The sequence below is a fragment of the Alosa alosa genome, chromosome 16 (genome assembly GCF_017589495.1).
Source record: "Alosa alosa isolate M-15738 ecotype Scorff River chromosome 16, AALO_Geno_1.1, whole genome shotgun sequence".
NCBI classification, from domain to species: Eukaryota; Metazoa; Chordata; class Actinopteri; order Clupeiformes; family Clupeidae; genus Alosa; species Alosa alosa.
In genome coordinates, this window is record NC_063204.1 from 14,950,198 (window position 1) to 14,970,969 (window position 20,772).

The 20,772-nt window shown below is 41.7% G+C and overlaps 1 protein-coding gene across 5 annotated transcripts in view; it reads left to right on the plus strand.

Annotated features, from left to right (window-relative positions):
• The window catches only part of pard3aa (par-3 family cell polarity regulator alpha, a), a 288,433-nt gene that overhangs the window by 85,643 nt on the left and 182,018 nt on the right, over nucleotides 1-20,772 (plus strand). For all 5 annotated transcript variants that reach the window (XM_048265859.1, XM_048265861.1, XM_048265858.1 and 2 more), the window contains 2 exons: nucleotides 1,654-1,858; nucleotides 20,454-20,635. In XM_048265859.1, coding sequence (XP_048121816.1) covers nucleotides 1,654-1,858; nucleotides 20,454-20,635 — 387 coding nt within the window. The remainder of the gene's footprint in view (nucleotides 1-1,653; nucleotides 1,859-20,453; nucleotides 20,636-20,772) is intronic.

A 20,772-nucleotide genomic window follows, 5' to 3' on the forward strand; every position in this document is an offset into this window, starting at 1 on the left:
CCACTTAAATGTGGTGTTTTTTCTCTGAATGTTTAAAAGTATTTTGGTGGCATACCAAACTGAAGGTAAAACAGTCGGCAATCAGTATTTGGACAAATGCTTGTGTGGTTTGTCACAGATTCTATTTGCCAGGTTAATAAGTGTGAATGCCATTCCAGATATACATGGTGGATGAGGCTGTGTTTAGTCATATTTCGTCACCAAGCAGGCCAATGACTCTTTTCTCAGAGTCTTTGGAGTGAGCTTCCCATTCTCATCAGTAAGGGATGCATCTAGGTTCACTTGTGGCTTTTGCTATGTGGGGATGTGTTTTTTTGGGAGCCCCCAGCCACTAGTGGAGGAGAAACCTGATCTGAAAAGACTCTTCGGAGGCTGGGCTGCGGCTGCCTGAGCTGCCAGGGCAGACTCACTAACTATTCATGGGAGGGCAGTCGATTTTAGGGGGGAAAAGCGAGGCCTTTCAAGAGCCCATAAATAATACATGATTGATAAATGCTTGCCCATTTGATTATGAGTGGGCATAATGTGCATGTGGGAGTAGTGAGGAGAGCCATGGAGTGTTCGTGTCTCATGGCTGGGTGTGAAAAAGACTATGGAACAGAAGTGGGTGTGCATTTGTGTGATGGGAAGATTGAGCATCTCAGGGGAGCCAGCTTGTCTATGTTTGTTTGTGTGTGTGTGTGTTTGTGGTGAGGTGGCTGTGGGTGTGGTTGAAGATCAGTGTTTTTGTTTTTATATATAATATGAAAGTCATAGCGTGCCTTCCTCTCCCAAATTGAGCAGATGGACATGGTGGACTCAGAATGCTTCTGTATTCTGTATTGCTACTGAATGCTTTAATGTGTTGAAAAAGAAAATGTGGATAGACCATTGGCAGGACACACACACACACACGCACAGAGAGAGAGAAAGAGACACACGCACACGCACACACGCACAGATACATATATACACACACACACACACACACACACACACACACACACACACAGATACATATACACACACACATGCACGCTTATACACACACACAAACAAACACCTTTGCATCCTACTGTGGAGATAAAACAAATGTAAGGAAAACAAAACCTGTTTGTATGCTAATACATTTCCCTGTGCTTTAGGAGGAAAATGTACTTGCACACACATACAGTAGGAAAAAAGAAACAAGAAATAACAACTATTCTCTGTTTTGGCACGCATATCCAGAGAGACACTGACATTTTACATTTATATAAATGCTGTTGTAATCCTTGTCCAAGGATTCAGGTGCTGTCTGTTCAACATCATTTTCAACACAGTCCAATCTTATATATTGTGCCATGTTCTGTACATGGCTGGCTCATGCTTTGAATTCAGTATAATGTGCTTTTGGGGCAGATGACCTAACAGATAACTCTTAACTACTTAGAGTGGTTGAGTTATGTGTATGTTATGTTATGTTATGTGCTATGTGATCAAGTGTGGGAAGTGGCCAGACACATACTATTTTGCAAATAAAGTCATAAAGGCCAGACACATACTATAAACACATACTATTTTGCAAATCAAGTTATAAAAGCTTGAGTTTGCAGGAAACCTAGACGTTGCAAATTGCTTCCACAATGCTACCTCAGGTTCCCTTACTGAATGCTGTGTATGTTTTCCCTCCAGCTGGTGGCGGTGTATGAGGAGCAGGATCCTCACCACGGTGGCGACGGTACAAGTGCCAGCTCCACGGGCACTCAGAGCCCTGACCTGTTTGCGGCCAGCGGTGGAGGTGGTGGCGGAGCGGAGCTCAATTCTAGCACCATGTCGGCCTTCCAGCCCTATCAGGCAGCCAGCGAGATCGAGGTCACGCCCTCGGCTCTCAGAAGCAGTAAGTGTCATCTTGTTACTTCACTCATGACACTTGAGTCACGAAGTTAGTAAATCCCTGCCCCACTGCAATCCCAGAGAGGTACACAATCATTCTACACAGCCTATCACTACCACTCAGCTCACATGGCCTTTGGATGGGGAGGAGGCCTGATGTCAGATGTGACCTTCTCTGACCTTGACCCTTGACCTTCTCTGTTTTAAGATCTGTGTTAAACCATATTGCTGGATTTTTTAGTGTTTCACCAGTCTCTGCAAGTTGATAGTGTATTCAGTTCAATTAATTATTGTGAATGTTTTAGGGAGAACTTTTCTGCAAGTGTATTGGACAAGCTTCACCCAGCGGACATTTCTTTGTGTTAGAGGTGGACTGAGATTGCCCTTGACAGTGGTGAGTTGAGTGGGCAGGTGGAATCATCCAGGGGACTGTGGTTCTCTGGTCGGAACACTCTATCATGCATGAGCAGGACACAAAATTCACCAGCCAACTGACAGCTCAAACATTTTCCCAGTTTAGACATGTGCATACACACACACACCGCACGCGCACACACACACACACACACACACACACACACACACACACACACACACACACACACACACACACACACACACACACACACACACACACACACAAACTCAAATGCTCACTCACCCAAACACATCCAAAGGAAAAATGGACAGTGTGAAAGGGAAAAAATAGACTCTTGTTCTGTTTTCCTATCCTATCCAATGTCCCCACATGCCTAGGTCATCTGAATGCAGATAGATTTGCTCTGCTCAGTGGGTGAGCTATAAGTGTCCTTGCCCACTGAACACTGTCTCACATTTATGGAGATTGTTACAACACCCAGCGTGTTGCAGATGTTTGTGGAATCTGCATGTGTTTGATGTCTGCAAAAGTATATGGAGGCTCACGGAATCTGTTGCTATTTCTCTTATCTGTCAATCTTCCTCCTTTTCTACCCTTCCCTTGATCTATTTTCTCTTTCATTCTCTCTCTGTATTGCACACTATTGCTCGCACTGCCTGCATGAGAGCCATAACAGCCGAGGATGTTGTGGTGTTCTCCGAGGCCTCTTTTTGAACCATTCTTTGTTTGTTGTTACTGTCACAAAAGCTGGCACAGAGCGAGGTCTGGTATAGCTCTGATTCAACATGTGAACTTTCACCTCTGATATGAGTGCTGTCAGCGGGACTTCTGTGTTTCATCCCTCCATTATTGTGCTCTAATTCCAGTATCTCTTTCTGTCTCTCTCTCTCTCTTTCTTTCTCTCTCTCTCTATCTCTGTCTCTCTCTCTCTCTTTCTTTCTCTATCTCTGTCTCTCTCTCAATCTCTCTCTTTCTTTGCTCTCTTTTCCCTCCTCCCGTTCTTTGTTAGTCCCCCTTGCGATTTTATCTAGCTCCCTGGTTTAGTTAGTCTCATATCAGCCAGTAATAAATAATCTTTGTTTTTGCAAAGATTTTGGCTAAAGCATGGTTTATAGTATATCTCTCTTACAGAGAGGCAAAATGTACATAAACAATATTAAAAGAGCTCAGTTGTTTGCAGTGGAGTGGATAAAAACAAAGTAGCCATTTGAAACACAGAAAAGATGTAATCAGTATTGGCAGAGTGCTGGTCTCTCGTTTACCTTGTGTTGTGTTTGTAGTGTGATCTATTGAAGGTGACTGCACTCACCACTGATTTGAGAGCTTGTGCTGACTGTGGGTCTTTATTGATGTTTGAAGAGAACATTTCCTCCTCACTCTATGGCCAATTATTTAGCATTGAGCATTGAGTCAATAGTAGCCACTTCATATTAAGTGCATACTAAAACCATTTGACTGGATGGTGCTGCTGCCAAGTGAGTTTTTGCATTCAGTTGTTTAAATGACTTCTAAGTGTCCTTTTTTCTTGGTTAAGGTCGAAAGGTAGGGTTGATTAAGGTAGAAATAATCATCATCTCTCTCTCTCTTCCATGCCCTCCCCCTGTGTACCTCACACGGTCAGCAACCTCCAATTACGCTACCAAGTTTAGTAGATTGAAGATAGATGTCTGTCTGTGTGTAAGCGTTTGTGTTGATTTGAATGAATGAATGCATTTCTGTCTGCCAAAGCGTGTGGTTTTTCTCCGAGACCTGGGACCTACAAACACATCAAAAGTGACAATGACAGCAGTCAGACATGAAATTACACTCGCATTGCCTCTCCAGGCTGATCTCTGAAGCGGACGAGACTGGAATTCGGGAATAATCAGTTCTGTGCAGTTATTGATAAGCTCTCCCCCTTTTGTGCTCTTAGGAGGCAGATTTCTTTTTACATTATAATACCAGAATATCCAGAGCAGGTCAGCCGACTAATGATTAGATTGGAGATGAGATGTAAATTGCAGTAATGAATGTAATGTGCCTGTAATTATAAGGAATGAGGACCATTCTACTTGCTGAGCCTGAATGTATAATTTTGCCCGCACAAAAAAAAGACACACAAAAAAAAAATCAAATTTTAAAATAATTCCACTAGCAGGGAATAATAATGATGTTAACTTCTGTGTTACTTGTTTTAGGTTTCCTTGCTTAGACACTCTCCCCCTTTCTTCCTCAGTCTTGTCAGTTCAGGAGCCTGTGCTAGTTCATATTCATAAGAGTGTGGGTGTATTAAAGCAGCAGTTCAGGCCCAGGTGTGACTGAAGTTTCTGGGGAGAAGTCTCAGGTGGCTTTGGGCTTTGGAAATGCCTGGTTCTCATTAGCAGAGGAGAGTGCAGGGTTCTCATGCTCTTCCCTGGGGCACCCTCACTGGCATGGTGCCTTGGTCTCTGGAACTCTGGAGCTTACTTTCTCTCTCTTTCCCTCTATCCCTCTCTCCCTCTCTTCCTCTCTCCCTCTCTCTCTCATATCATTCACAGGACACATCGCATTCTCTTCATATCTCTCTCCTCTAAATTGTTTTTGAAGGTTGCCCCACCCAGCAAAATAGCTCAGTTGCTGTGCCAGTGTCACTATTAACTAGAGTGCCATTTGCAACACAGTGATGTAAATCCCAGATATTGCACGGTGACACATAGACAACCACAACAATGAATCCACCACCACAATCAACAGTAGGGAGTGGAAATGGCCAGGGTTATTCTATATCAATCAGTCAAACAGTTTATTATGTTCATAATAATATATCCTTATTATAGTCCATACGGATAACTTTTATTTTGTCCAGCAGCAGGGTTTTTATGCCAATGCGCTTTTTGCTGGTCACATTCTGTCTGGCTGTCTTCCAGCCTGTGGTGAAGAATATCAATGTGGTGACAAATTACTGGCCTCCCCTTCCCACACTGAATCACTGCAATGACATGCCGGGCTCGTCAGCCATTAAGAGATTGCCTGCTGAGGAAAAAAGTGTGGACACCTGTGGGCAGGCCAACATTTATCTAATCAATTTTGTTAGTGGCTGGCCACTGGGATGCCTCAATCTCCCATTGAGGCCACATGGAAGTCATTAAAGGACATGCAGGTAGGCAGCAACTCCCAAAGAAGGGGGATTGGATACATTGCAGAGAGAGGAAGGGGGAAAGAGACAGATACCTACAACCAAGATGCAACTCATTTATCCCCGAGTGCCATACCATAGCATACCATACCATACCATACCATACCGGTGATAGTTACTTGGAAATGTGTCTTGATACTATGATAACACGTCTTATGTTGTATATCTATGTATTTGATGACCCAGTGCATTTGTGGGATGTTTTATGTTGAGTTATGTTAAACCTTACGTTTTTCGTATTTTTCTTCAGAAATGCTTGTAAGAGTAAGAGAGAACAAATAACAGTTTGTCTCTAGCTGTGGATGTCCCAAGAAGGAATCTAGAATGCTAAAATACACTTTTGTCGGGATTAAGGTTTGCTCAGGGTTGGGCGGTTGCTCAGGTCTATGTGAATTGAGTCCAATGGATGTATACAGAAATATCCTTGTGTTCAAGTCTCAAATTATTTTGGAATATGTCCAACATATTTTTGTAAACATAACTTATGACCTAGTTTGGGATAAATCTCTCACCTTGTCATTTTCTATCTGCCTCCTGCCCCTTCTCATCTTGGTTGAAAGAAGGCCTTCAGTTTAAAAAAAAAAAAAAAAAAAAACACTGGCTACAAGTGCTCAATTGCTCATTTCATCTTCTCTGTCTGCCCTTCAAAAAGTTTTGCTCACTGCTGGTTCAAATAATTCGCCAAGGAGTGCCATGACGCACATCTGCTGAAGGGAATTTTCCCAAGCACTCTGCTGTTCAGTGTTGCAAATTCAACCAAGCAATGCATGCAATCCTGCCATGATATTGCTTCATTATGCATTTTTGAAATGCTCAAAGCTCCTGGTAGAGAAACACTGCAGTTTTGGGTCAACGTTATCTCGCTGCCAAACAAAGTGTCTTTTGGACACTGGTCATTAAATCTGTTCCAGTTGTGATCCTGGATCACCATTCTGTTGGTAACATACTTTATTTTTTTTATTTTTATTTTATATATATATATTTTTTGGGCTTTTTGCCTTTATTCGGATAGGACAGTGAAGACAGACAGGAAGGAGTGGGAGCGAGAGATGGGGTGGGATTGGGACATGACCGCAGGCCGGACTCGAACCTGGGTCCCCGTGGGCACTTGGACCCGTACATGGTATGGGCGCTGTTGCCTGTTGCGCCACAGCGCCCCCGGTAACATACTTTTTAAAGCAGATGCCTTCTTCAAGGGGCTTGTTGACCATTTATGGAGTTATTGTAGGTGTTATCTGTTATTTATTCTATTGCAGTTACAATATAGCACTAATATTTAGTACCATTGTTACCAAGGCAATTGCTACAAAGACAGTTTAACAGCACAGACATCCAGTTTAAAGTTTGAGTCGTGGTACCACTTCAGTGCAGCTGTGAAGTGGTGTGCTCTACTTCACTTGTACAACCCTACAGTATGTTCGTACCTTATCTTTTTAGCTTCTTCGCCATGTCACAGCCTAGTGTGATTTCAAACTTCTCATATCATATTCAGGGGCACCTCCAGGCTCTTATCTCTGTTAACCGACTTTCCAAAAAAGTACAGCAGACATGGGAATGGTAAAACAGCCTAATGGGGGGTGAAGAGTCTGAGGACCCACAAATCAGTGCTTCGTTGGTTTAGAAATGAGAAAAAGTGGTGATATATTGCAGAGGTCTTGTTAAGTCCGCTCCCTCTTGTTCTCAGTGGAAGCTTCCAGTAGATCATTAGCAATGTCACGGAGTCACGTGCGTTCACACACTTCTGTGTCTCTGCAGCCCATTAATTCAAAGCCTCAGTACAAAGCCCAGCCCTCAAAATGTGTGGGTTTGTGAATTTAAATGAAGATGGTGTCAAATCCACTTTCTGTTGCCTCCCACCCCCCTCTGCTTTGTAAATGAATAGCAGGACTACATATACATTCATACATGCTCATATACCAACACAACACAAATGATACTGCGTATGTTGTCATATTGTTGTGTTACCATCTCTGTCTCCCATTTTTACTTTTTTCTTCTCCCCTTCTCTTCTCTTCTCTACTCATGCCTCTCTGAGTGTGAACAGTCTAATTGGGGATTAGACTGTTCAGACCTTTCATTACTCTGCAAATGGATTTTGATGGAGATTGCTCCCCATTTCGGGTTCCCTTTCGGGGCTACATATGCGGATGAAACTCCCTTCAGCAAACAAGGGCCTCTCTCTCTCTCTCTCTCTCTCTCTCTCTCTGTCTCTCTCTCTCTCCCTTTCTGTCTCTGTGAAACTTTGTGCTGCTTTTGTTTGATCCTTTCATCCATAGCCAGTAGACCATCCCAAAAAAGCCCACTAAAATGAGTTATTAGCCTCTTAGCTGTGTGGAGTATGAACATAAGGAGGATAGGCAAATACAACACACTCTTTCACTTAGAAGCTTGGGCTGTGGAGAGAGGTTGCCACATATTCACCTTATTCCGCCACACCCATTTTAAAAATGTATTTTCGGCTAGTTCCGGCTAATTAGCTTCATTGGGATAACATGGCAGAAGAGGATGGAGAGGCTAACTTGGGAGGAAATTAAAAATGCCATTAGGAGGTCAGATGGCAAAATTGTACTTCGCCACCCAAGGCTATTCACCTCTACGGAGTGAATAGGTGATATGTGGCGGTGGCCTCCTGTATTGTATGGAGATATATGCTGGGTTCATCAGTTTTGCGCAAGTTTAAAACGTTTAGCCGACTGCGTAATTTGTCATTTTCGTTCTATAAGTTCCACTTTTCATGTCATGAATGTAACATGCCTATGATAAGGCTTTTGCAGTTGTACAATATGGTCAATCTATTGTCTCAATTGTGTTTCATGTGACGCTACAAGACCGATGCTGGGTTCATGCACTTGGCCAGCCTAGAACAGGAACATTTTGGAGAGGGAATGAGAGAAATGAACGCATACAAGAAACACTTTAATTAAACGTAGCATAATTTACAAAGCCATTTACAAAAGACATGTTTTAATTTGGCTCCAGCCTGTATATAGGCTAATGATTTTGAAAACGAACTTCTGTGGTCATATGCATTTCACATAGGCAAGCAGGACAATTTGGGGAGTTTTGACTGCATGGAAACGATAATAATTAGTGTCAAGCACGGTTGTGTTTAGCCTAGGCCAACTATTTGCATTTATTTAAGTTACATCAGACGCTTGAGAGTGAAATCTTGACCTTATTAGTGATTGATAATAATAGCCTATTAGGCCTATGTGTTGTGTTTAAGCAGGCCGTGAACAAAGGGTTAACGTGAGCCTACAGGTAGAAAAAAAAAAGAACAATGGTGATAATATAACGTTAGCTAAGTTAGTTTGCCTGCTAGCTAGCTTATCAGTAGGCTATACAGTCTCTCAATGGGAATTTATGTGATCTATTTACCAGTGCAATAGCTACTTCTGTCTAAATAATAGGCCTAGTATTTACCTCTCCTTATTCAGTGTAAACTTGGAAAAAGATAAATCAGGCCTTTCACACTGTCAGTTCTTGCAGTTCATTACCGAGTAAAAAAAAAAAACAGCTGGCAACGTAAAACAGCTGTTCAGGTGGGCTCATAGAATTGGAACTGTATATGAAATGTTGCGCTGAGCTTACCAAAATGGCGCCCTGTCGGGCTCCGAGCGTACTTCATGCCTATGACGTAACTGATCTATCTTGCTCTGTTCTAGAATCTTCGCTTTCTATTGACCCTTTCAAGAGAGTTCCATTATCAGCATCATAGTTGGCCCCACAAGACTTCCTTTTTAACATTCCATATGTTATCTTAATGCAGAGGAAGTAGATTGGGGCCCAAATAGAATGTTCAAGCATTGTTTTTGTTTACCTTGTTGAAAGGGTCTATCGGCATAAACATAACATGGCACAGGTCACATAGCTCTTTTAAAGCTCTACCAAAGATCCTTGATTACGCTCCGCTTTAACCCTCTCTGGCTCTACTGTTCCCTCACCTCTATAACTTTCACTAGTGGCGAGTTTCTCCACAGCACATTTGCCCTGTGAATAACTAAGATGTTGGTCTGAATTGTTTTTAGTTTTTTTCTTGTGTATGGTATATAATGGAGGTGCTGATGACCTCCCATTGTTTCTGACTGTATCTCAAAATCCCCATAGCTCCAACAACACAAACAAGGCCCATTTGCATTCAAGATGGTTTGGAATTAATGCTGCCCATGGCAATAGGTGGCTTTGGTAAGGTCCACGGGTCCAAGGACTTTGTAACCTTCTTTGCCTCAGGGCTGTTTAAATTTACTGCCCATATTACCCTTTTCCTCTGCCTCATTTTGTATCCAGGAAGTACACCTGCTTAGCAAACTGTAGTTTAGTAAAAGGTCTCCCTGTACACCCTCAACTTATGATGTGAGACAAGTTTATCCTTGGCTCCACCATGCCTCTGTGCACAGAACTAATCCACCCATTCCAAATGAGACCCGCATCATATTTTCAGCCAACCCATACACAGATCAACCCAGAGATAAGTTGTCTGTGTAGAATCAGGGGGAAACTCCAGGCTAATGAATCATTAAAATAATGCTGTTTTTGGCCTGGGAAATCACATGCTTTGATCTTGTGCAAACATTTTTTCTCTCAATCCCCTTCATTTTACTTTGTTTTTCTAGCTTAGTTCTGTCAACAAAGCCACCAGATATGGATCTGTATCTAATATGGAAACCAGAGGGAGTAATTGATTTGACAGTGTTCAGAGTTTTAACGAATAACCTGGCTCAAATTTCTCCTACTTTCTGAAACTAGATCAGGAACGACTGCCTTTGGTTAGGTGTCATGCCATCCAGTGCCATCATACTACTCCTTTTGGAACTATTAATTGATTATATTTTGCCTCGACACAGTGTTTTTGTATGTGTAAATAGTGAGTTTCAGTTGTTTTCCTGGTTTTTACTCTTCATTCATTCTTCATAGGCCTAGGTGAAAAGAACACATCTTGGTCAATTGTTTTTGTGGGTTCATTGTTTAGATTGTTTCTTTTTGATTAACTTATGTTGCAAGTTTGTTGCATAGATTTGAACTACCTACTCTGCTTGCTGGTCTCTTCTTTTTTATTTATTTATTTCTCAGTGGAACCCAGAGTGGTAAGGCTGCTTTGTGATTGCAGTGTTGTGGCGTGTTGGTGGAGACACACTGAGTCACACAGTGCAACAGTGGGGGCTTAATCGAGTCAGAGCACTCTTGCTTCACTGATGAGCCCAAATTGGGGTTGACAGATCGGACAACCTGATGAGTTATCTGTGGGGGTAAACAGACCCCCATCGGCTTGACCTCCATATTGCCTGCCAGTTCCTAACCCAGCACAACAGCCTCAATGGGCTAAGGTGTTTCACTTTCTCACTTTCTCAATGGTTATTCCAGTTACTGCCTCTACATTTTCAGAACCACCCAATTTTCAGAGCATATTTTCTCGCTCATCTTTCCATTCAGTTTTATTCAGTTTATTCCCAAGTTTTATGTAATGCAAATGACCATAATGTAAAAATACCCAGAGACCCGTACAAACACTCACCCACTTACCTAATTCAATACCATAATTATTTTTTCCCTACATTTTCCACATACCTTCCAATGTGATTTTGAGTGTGTATCATTGGCAAAGTTTACATGCACACCATGTTCGGATTAAGGTTTATGCTTTGGTTAAGGCAATATTCAGAATAATACGTTTACATGCACAGTAGATGGTTAAAAGCTATAGGAATATTTCTGTTCTACATGTTAATTGGCGTATTCCGAATAAACCAGTGGCACACACAGTAGTAGTAGTAGTAGGAGCGTCATGACGTCTCAACGATCTCCGTCCCAGAATTTCATCCATGGCTGTGAAATAGATGAAATTGGTTTGATTAAAACCGCTATAATTTTGCTTTTTAGCCTTTTTAGCTTAACCCATTTACTCCTAAAATGCCTGCTAAAAACGTCTATAGAATCCTATGGTTTTCTAGACTAAATAGCCTTATTGCCTAAGGGGTTTTCTGAAAAAATACTAAGAATTGTCAACGTCTACCAAAACCTTTATATCTAAGCCTCTGTACACCTAGAAACATGAAATAAAAAGCATGCTGCGCTACGCAGCAACCAGCGGGAGATTCAATGTTGCACTATGCAGCAACCAGCGGGAGATTCAATGTTGCGCTATGCAGCAACCGGTGGGAGATAGAATGTTGCGTCATGCAGCATCCAGTACGAATGGGTTAATAGGCCGCCTTTTGGGTTTTCATACTCCTACGCAATCAGAATATTGTCGCTTTTCCAATGAATGCAGTAATATGGTGTGCATTTAAGCATAGTTATGGCAAGTCGATTGAGCATTTATTCTGATATCTTGATATCAGGCATAATTGTCATGTACATGTAAGCCATTTTTGTCAACTAGTTAACTAGTGAGCCATGTTTGTGTGAACTAGTGAACTAGTGAGGGCCAAAATATGCACACTAGTTAACTAGTGGGAGCCAAAAGGCTCAGTAGTTAACTAGGGAACACATTTTAGCTTCACTAGTTAACTAGTGAAAACCAGAAATGCCCACTAGTTAACTAGTAAAGGCCAAAATGCATACCAGTCAGCTAGTTGAAGGCGTTTGGGTGTCACTAGTTAACTAGTGACAGCCAAAAATGTGCACATGTTTACTAGTGAAGGCAAAACACCTCACTAGTTAACTAGTTACAGTAGGTCAATGTCACTAGTTAACTAGTGAACCATAAATGCCTGACTAGCTAGCTAAGTGATGGCAGTAGGCTCACTAGTTAACTAGTTGATGCATCCTTTTCCAAACTAGTTAACTAGTGAGGTCATACATGTATACTAGTAAACTAGTTCAAGACAAAATTCTCACTAGTAAACTAGTGGCACAGAATTCAAATTAGGAGGCAGAGAATTCCAGAAATTGAGGCTTTCTATTGGCTCCCTATGTCCAAATAGAACATGACAACCAATCACAGTGCAGAATTTCACAAAATCCCACCCACAACATTTGCATGTGGCACACAAGTTAACATGCTGGCCAAAGGAACTCTAGCTAGTAAACTAGTGGCTATAGTGTGACACTTACATGTAAACTAGTGAAGGCAGAACTGCTCACTAGTTAACTAGTGAAGACACAAATGCCCACTAGTTAACTAGTAAGGTCTAAAAAGTGTCACTAGTTTACTAGTGTGCACCAAAACACCCACTAGTGAACTAGTGATGGCAATTTCCATTCGACTAGTTAACAAGTGAGGTGCAAAAAGTGTCACTAGTTCACTAGTGTGCCCCAAAATGCCCACTAGTTAACTAGTGAAGGCCATTTCAGCCCCACTAGTTAACTAGTGAGATGCCAAAATGGTCACTTGTTAACATGTAAAGGCTAAAATACCCACTAGTTTACTAGTGAGGGTGTTGTAGGCCTTACTAGTTAACTAGTGGCATGCATATGTTGTTCACTAGTTAACTAGTTACACCTAAAAACACAAACTAGCTGGCCGTTTTCATCCACTAGTTAACTAGTGGAACAATTTAAGTCTCACTAGTTTGCATGTGTGGCAGTGAAGCAGCTCACTAGTTCGCACAAGACACACACTAGTGGCTGTTTTTGGAGCTATCTAGTTCACTAGTAATGCAAAAGGTACGCTTACTAGTTAACTAGTGACACATTGGCCTTCACTAGTTAACTAGTTGACATGTTTGACCTTACTAGTTTACTAGTAATGGAACAGGACATGCTCACTAGTTAACTAGTGAGCATATCTGCATTATTAATGCATTTCACTAGCTTATAGAGGACATTTTGAGCCTTACATGTTAGCTAGTGGAGACAAAACACTGTCCATAATGAACTAGCAGGAGAAAAATGCCCCTCACACTAGTAAACTAGTGGAATTTGAATAAATACACAAACGGCTGGCATTTTGTGCAACTAGTTAACTAGTGGGACATAACATTGGCCACTAGTTAACTAGTGCACAATGTCGCACTTGCATGCAAAAAAGAAGGCGGAACAAGGATTTTGATTGGTCCATTTAGGACTCAGAAACCTAGAAAACATGGCTGACTTCGTCCAGGCTGTTCTAAGAGCAAACTTTTATAAACTAAGATCGTTTGAGCATAAAAATATGTTTTGATAACATGTCTAGTGACAAAGTTGTCGTGTTTTGCTGTAATCTTCGTTCAGTTAATGTCTACAATCTTTAGTTTTTCAGTTATTAGTCTGAAAATCGCGATAAAACTGGAGGTATTTGTATATGGTTGCCTAGCAACAAAACGTTTCAGTAACATGAACATTGATGATAGCATTGCTGATGTGGCAAGACTAGCTTAAGTAGTTAAGCAGCAGGAGATCATGTGGGAGACCAGGGTTCAATTCCTTAGAAGTGCATCAAGTGTTTTTTCTTGAGCTTTTAATTACTTTTGAAACCATGTGCAGTTAATGTGTGCAGTTAATGTGTACAATCTTTTGTTTTTCAGTTATTAATAAGAAAAGCGCGACTGAACATATATGTCTGTGGTTGCCTAGCAACAATAAACAAAGAATAATATTAAAATTGATCCCTTGAATCTTTGGTGTGGATCACTAAGAGCTCACTTGTTAAAGCATGGGGTTTCCCTGTTATTATTAAAAACATTTTGACAGAATATGAGATACTGCATACTGCAGGCTCTGCTTTACTATCTGAAGTACCGTTGCAGAGCAGTGTGTCAATTTAGCCACTAGGGGCACCTATCAGGACCTGATCACGAGGCTATGAACAGTAAATTTACATTTAGACTGGGTGGGATTCTTACATAATACCCAATAGGAGTCTTCTACCCACCCTCTCATTAGAATTTGCATAATAGCCGTTTCAGGCACTAGTTAACTAGTGAGCTACTTCACTGCCACACATGCAAACTAGTGAGTGTTCCACTAGTTAACTAGTGGACAAAAACGGTCAGCTTGTTTCTCTTTTTAGGTGTAACTAGTTAACTAGTGAACAAAATATACATGCCACTAGTTAACTAGTAAGGTCCACAACACCCTCACTAGTAAACTAGAGGGTATTTTTGCCTTTACATGTTAACAAATGACCATTTTGGCATCTCACTAGTTAACTAGTGGGACTGAAATAGCCTTCACTAGTTAACTAGTGGGCGTTTGGAGCACACTAATAAACTAGTGACACTTTTTGCACCTCACTAGTTAACTAGTCGAATGGAAGTTGCCATCACTAGTTTACTAGTGGGTGTTTTGGTGCACACTAGTAAACTAGTGACACCTTTTAGACCTCACTAGTTAACTAATGGGCATTTGTGTCTTCACTAGTTAACTAGTGAGCAGTTCTGCCTTCACTAGTTTACATGCAAGTGTCACATTGAAGCCACTAGTTTACTAGTTAAAGTTCCTTTGGCCAGCATGTTAACTTGTGTGCCACATGCAAATGTTGTGGGTGGGATTTTGTGAAATTCTGCGCTGTGATTGGTTGTCATGTTCTATTTGGACATAGGGAGCCAATAGAAAGCCTCAATTTCCAGAGTTCTCCACCTCCGCCTTTAATTCTGCGCCACTAGCTGACTAGTGTGAATTTAGGCTTCAACTAGTTTACTAGTATACATTTATGACCTCACTAGTTAACTAGTTTGGACAAAGGATGCATCAAATAGTTAACTAGTGAGCCTGCTGCCATCACCTAGCTAGCTAGTAAGCCATTTATGGTTCACTAGTTAACTAGTGACATTGACCTACTCCAACTAGTTAACTAGTGAGGAGTTTTGCCTTCACTAGTAAACATGTGCAAATTTTTGGCTGTCACTAGTTGAGACCCAAAAGCCTTCAACTAGCTAACTGGTATGCATTTTGGCCTTTACTAGTTAACTAGTGGACATTTCTGGCTCTCACTAGTTAACTAGGGAAGCTAATATGTGTTCACTAGTTAACTAGTGGGCATTTATGCTGTCACTAGTTAACTAGTGTGCACAAACATGGCTCACTAGTTAACTAGTTGACAAACATGGCTTGCATGTTGGCCTGATATCAAGATATCAGAATAAATGCTCAAGCGGCTGGCCAAATTACATAGAAGTTAACAAGTGGGAATTTGACATTCAGTAGTCAGCTAGTAAACATTTTTGTACCTTACTAGTTGACTAGTAAAATATAGTAGCCTTTAAACTAGTTAACTAGTGCACATTTCAGTGTCCACTAGTTAACTAGTAAACATGCTGAGCATTACTAGTTAACTAGTAAGATATTAAACATATGAACTAGTTAACTAGAGAGAATTTGGACCTTACTAGTTAACTAGTGAGCATTTTGGCTGTCACTAGTTAACTAGTTCACACAGAAATGGCTCACTAGTTAACTAGTGGACAGAAATGGCTTGCATGTACATGACAATTATGCCTGATATCAAGATATCTGAATAAATGCTCAATCGGCTTGCCATATCTTGCCAATGTCCATACCAAGACCAATATCCATTAATATACATGTAGGTGTCATCTTCCTGTTATTCTACACTGCACTGGTTCAGCTCTATATACAAAGCATTATATAGCAGGCCAGAAATGAACTCTGGCATTGGTGCTATTGTCACAGAAATGGTTCGGAAACTGCTTTAGTAAATTGTCTTTGAATCCCATTCTGTCAGGTGGACTCAGCATGAGTGCCTCTGTTTGTATTTGAATTGTGAAGGTAAATGTTCTCAGATTGAGTGTTTCATGGAATGACATTTTCATCATGATTTCCCCGCAATGCAGCTTTTGATAGTGGAATTACTTTGTTTATGTCATTCGCGCATTAATGGCTGCCTGTGCAGATGGCTTCAGTTGTTGTATACAGTGCCACTCACTCCTCCTCTCCTCAGGTTGTGCAGTTCAGCTCACCTTTAGAGCCTCTGTACCTCTGTAATGAGCTGTGTAATGACGCTTATAATCACAACCAACATTGGGGCTGTCCCATACAGAGGTAGATTTATAACATATGGGTGAAAGCACCAGAGCCCCAAGGTGACCCCTCCTGGGGCCTGAAAAAATACTTGCCCTTTATGATATTTACTCGATTTAGCAGCTTCCTGTGTAGGCACAGCAGGACTGTTTGCTTTGCTGATTGAAAACCTCTCGAGATGGTGAGAGACTACATTCCAGTCGGAATGTGGCTGGTTGAGACGTACGTGTATGAGCTTGGTGTCACTTTGATTGGCCTCCTCTGTGTGAATGCCAACTCTGTACCCAGCATGTGGGGAACGTCAACCTAGATGAGTCAGGTCTCATTTAGACTGAAGGCACACTGACCACTTGGCCTTTTTCTCCTCAGATCTCTTTTTAGCACTTGGTCATTCCCATTCCTCTTGCTGTTTTTTTCATTCTGTTCCTCGCCTGTTGTTATTTCCAGACCCCAGCACCGTCTATGTATCTATGTTTCTCACTTTTATTACCATCAAGTTCATCTGTCATGTCCTTGTCATATTGTGGTTTTTGAAATTATTCTGTGCTGACTTCTCCTCTACAGATCTCATATCCCCCGGTGTGCTCTGTCAACCCTCCTCTTTCTTCTTCTGTCTTGTCCTTCTGCTGTTCTCTTCTGTTCTATGCTGATGCGCTCTACTCTGTAAATATAGCATTTGTTGTTGTTGTGTTTTCATTTGGTAGCACATGGTCCTTTATTTTAGGCATAAACATTTATGCAGTCATAGTTCACATTAATGTTCTCTTTCTGTGGCAGCTGAGAAAACATAGTGTCACAGTCTCAAACCTGTTCTTATATCTACACCTCCCTTGTTCCCTCTATACCCAAAGTGCTGAATTTTATTTAGCCTACCAAGAGAATTCTTAAAGGAGTTATTTTTGAGGTTAGCAGAAATTGCATTGTGGGAGTTTTTTGGGGGATTTTTATTTTTTTAAAAGTCTCCCTCTTAGCATTTCTCTTATATTTTATTCATTTTTACTTCCCGCAAGCTTTTCTTCTTCTCATGAATCACAACCCTTTGAAAGTTTCAGTGCACTGAGTGGACAAGTTGCTTGTGCTCAATCAGAAATGATATCCAGAGGTGCTACATCATATCTCCCGGTGAAGGAAGTAGACATTTACTGCTGACGTGAATCAGCCTAAAACATAAAGCAACTCGGACCCTAGTCTGCCAGTCACTCTGGATCCCTCTTGGCCTCTTCACTCTTTTCTCTGCTTTCAGTCCAGTCTATGTGTCTGTCCTGATCAGCATTCACATACATTAGTGTGCTCCAGCGCATTCTGCTGGCATACAGTCAGAAGCTCTTCTCTTTTGGCAGGTAACCGGAACAAGGACAAACCGGGCACACCAGCAATTTAACTGATTGGAAGTGGAAAGTAATATATTAGAGAGCCCTGTTGCTGAAGTTGAACTTTATTGTATGTTATTAGAGTAGACTTGAGAGAGATGCGGAGAGAGCATGGGATTGGTGCCACTGGGAATGAATTTAGCCTCACCAATCTAGGCAATGTACTTGATGCATATTCTAACAAAGAGTTCAAGCAGGATCCTTGTTGTATTGTTTTTGCTAGTCACTGGGAGAGAGATATGCACAATTGATACTACAGGATGCTTACCCAGGTACTGTATGCGACTCAGCTTGACCGGGTGGGGATAGGTAGAAGGAGAGCTGACCCCTGTTACAATTCTAGGCTGTGGCAGAAAATAACCCCCCCCCATCTGATTACAGGCTCTCGGGGTAGCACAGATCGATGGGCACTTTGTCTTAAGTGGTCATGTAGGTTAATAAACAGGGGAGGGGACTAGCCAATTTCTGGGTATTGCACTTATCTCTTTAGTCTTTAAGACCTTTTATTGGTGGGAGACTACAAAGGAACATGCAGGAGAAGACAAAAGGATAAGCAAATGTCAGAAGAGGTGGTGTGAATAGGGATAGGGAATGTGATGAGGATTGTGCAGAAACTCATGAAAGGATACCATTTTTCCTTATTTAGTCACTTCATATATGGCTGCTATGTCTTGACATACTGGAAGGCTGACGGATAATATATCTGTAAAATTACTGGAATATAAGAATCTAAAACAGACCAATTCAGTCTAATGCACACAAGGAATTTCAGCATATGTGGCTGTAATCTGCAGCAAGCTTTGATGAAAGTAGAAACAAACAAGCTAGCAAATAAATGCCTAGGCTTTGAAAGCCACCTGTTCCTGTTATGTGTTCAAAGGAACTCCAAGCAGCCACTTTGTGAATTCCATATTTGTTCATGTCAGTGAAGAACAAAAATGACAGAAAAAAGAAAAATGTGTTGTTTCTATTCTCCTCCTCCTTCTTCTCCTTCTTCTCCTGCTCTATGTTAGCTTTTGGCCTCATCTTCTGTGTGACCCAGGACATCTGGTCAGCATTTCAGCATTTCCCATAGTCTCTTCCCATTCTCACAGCCCAAAGCTTGAGGAATTCCAGAGGCAACTTGAATTTTGCCTTCTTTGGAATGGAAATTAGGGATGTGAAAAAAAGCTGCAAGAAAGAAAAACAGATGAAATAAAATCTTTTCATTTTTATTTTTCTCTTTACAATCAGCAGACAGGCCCAGGACAAGGCTACCCAGTCTAGTGGTCAGATTCCATTATTACACAATATAAATGCCTGTCTGTCTGTTTTTTGGTCACTGGATAGGCATCAGAGACCTCCGTATATTATGGCACTGGCCATTTCCTGCTGGTGCTCAGGCTGGGTTCAATTCCCAGAGTGCAATCCTGACGGACGCAATTTGTAATGAAATTTAGGGAGGTGAAAGCTACATGCAGATGCCATTCAATTCCCATTCTATATCCCCAGTGCTTTGTACCGTGTCCAACACTGTCTGGCCTTGTTGGTAATTATCTAATATCAACCTTGGGGTGGAATGGGAGTTCTACAATTACAGATCCTCAGAGAAAGATGTCATTAAAGCGTTGAACTGCATGTGAACTGACCACTGGCTGGGGAAGTGTATTAAAAATCATTATTGAATTCTGGATGTAACAGAAGAATAACAGTGAAGGGGCCATGACTTGCCCAGGCCTATGAAGTCTGAACAGCCTCTGGCTGCTTGCACACACATGCATACATTCATGCACATGCACACAATCACAAATGCTCTCCTCACTCACTCACTCAGTCTCTCTCTCTCTCTCTCTTTGTCAATACTTCTAAAAGTTCTAAAACAACATTTCTAAATGAGTGTTCTGTGTGCCACCTTAGAATGCCTACTGGAAAATGGAAAAGCAGGAATTTCCCAAAGCACATATGCTGGCTCTGTACATCAGATGTGGATGAGCCAGTAGGCATATGCTGAGTTGGGTAACTGTTGAAAGACGACAGGTGGTAGTATCAGTATTTGCATAATTATGGATGTACGGAGTGCAGTCATAACAAGCCATAAACACAACCCATATGGCCCTCTTAAGAACCAGAGGTTCTCCAACCACTTGAAATGGCTCCTTTTTGGACAGGTGTTTTTCTCTAAATCTGAATTCCAAACTGGAAGTGTCTTATTGAACTCCCGTTGAGTTGGGGGTTGTGTATTGGCTGGAACAGTAAAGTGGCCTGCTCCTATCTCCATGAACTTGGCTTTACAGCATGCACAGACAGTTTGAAGACGAGCCATGAATAAAAACATGGACAGTATGATGATTATCAGGGGAGAATAGTGACCTGACAAAGACCTTCATAAGCTTTGTTGCAGATGTATGTGGCCCCAGCCTCAGGCACCTGCCCTGAGGTTCAAAGCCATTACAGTGCAGGTCATACATATGGCGCCCCCCCTCCTCCTCCACCACTCCCTCTCTCTATCTGGCCAGCTTGCTCTTTCGACTCGCTGAATCACCTCCAAACACCACTTTGATTTCCTCAGACGTTGTACATCCTGGTGACCGGTGCCTCAGATTTTGTAGATCCTGCTGAGCGCTTCCTTCCTCACGCAACCTCACAGCACAAACACAGGCACCCGCACACCTTCTTGCACACAAAATATGAATTGACATTTGCATAACTATATTCTTCTACCCTCCTCCTTCTCTTCCCTCTGTTTCTCTCACCAGTGCAAATGACCCTCCACTTCTTAAATACTTAATGTCTCTATGTGTGTTATGTTCTTCTATAGACATGCCCTTGCACGTGCGCCGTAGCAGTGACCCCGCGCTGGCTGCCCTCACTGAAGCCCAGCTGATACCAGAAGAGCCGTCCAGGAAAAACCCGACGCGCTGGTCCACCACAGCCGGCTTCCTTAAGCCCAGTGCCCACAACACCATCAGTGGAACCGGCACCAACAGCTTGGAGAGAAAGGTCAAGCCCAATGCACTTCTACCTACCTCTCTCAAAATCATGAACTGTAAACAAAATGTGTAAATATTTGGAGTTTGGAGTTTAAACGTAGGATAGGAGATCATTTCTGAAGCATTTTTGCTATATTACCTGAAATT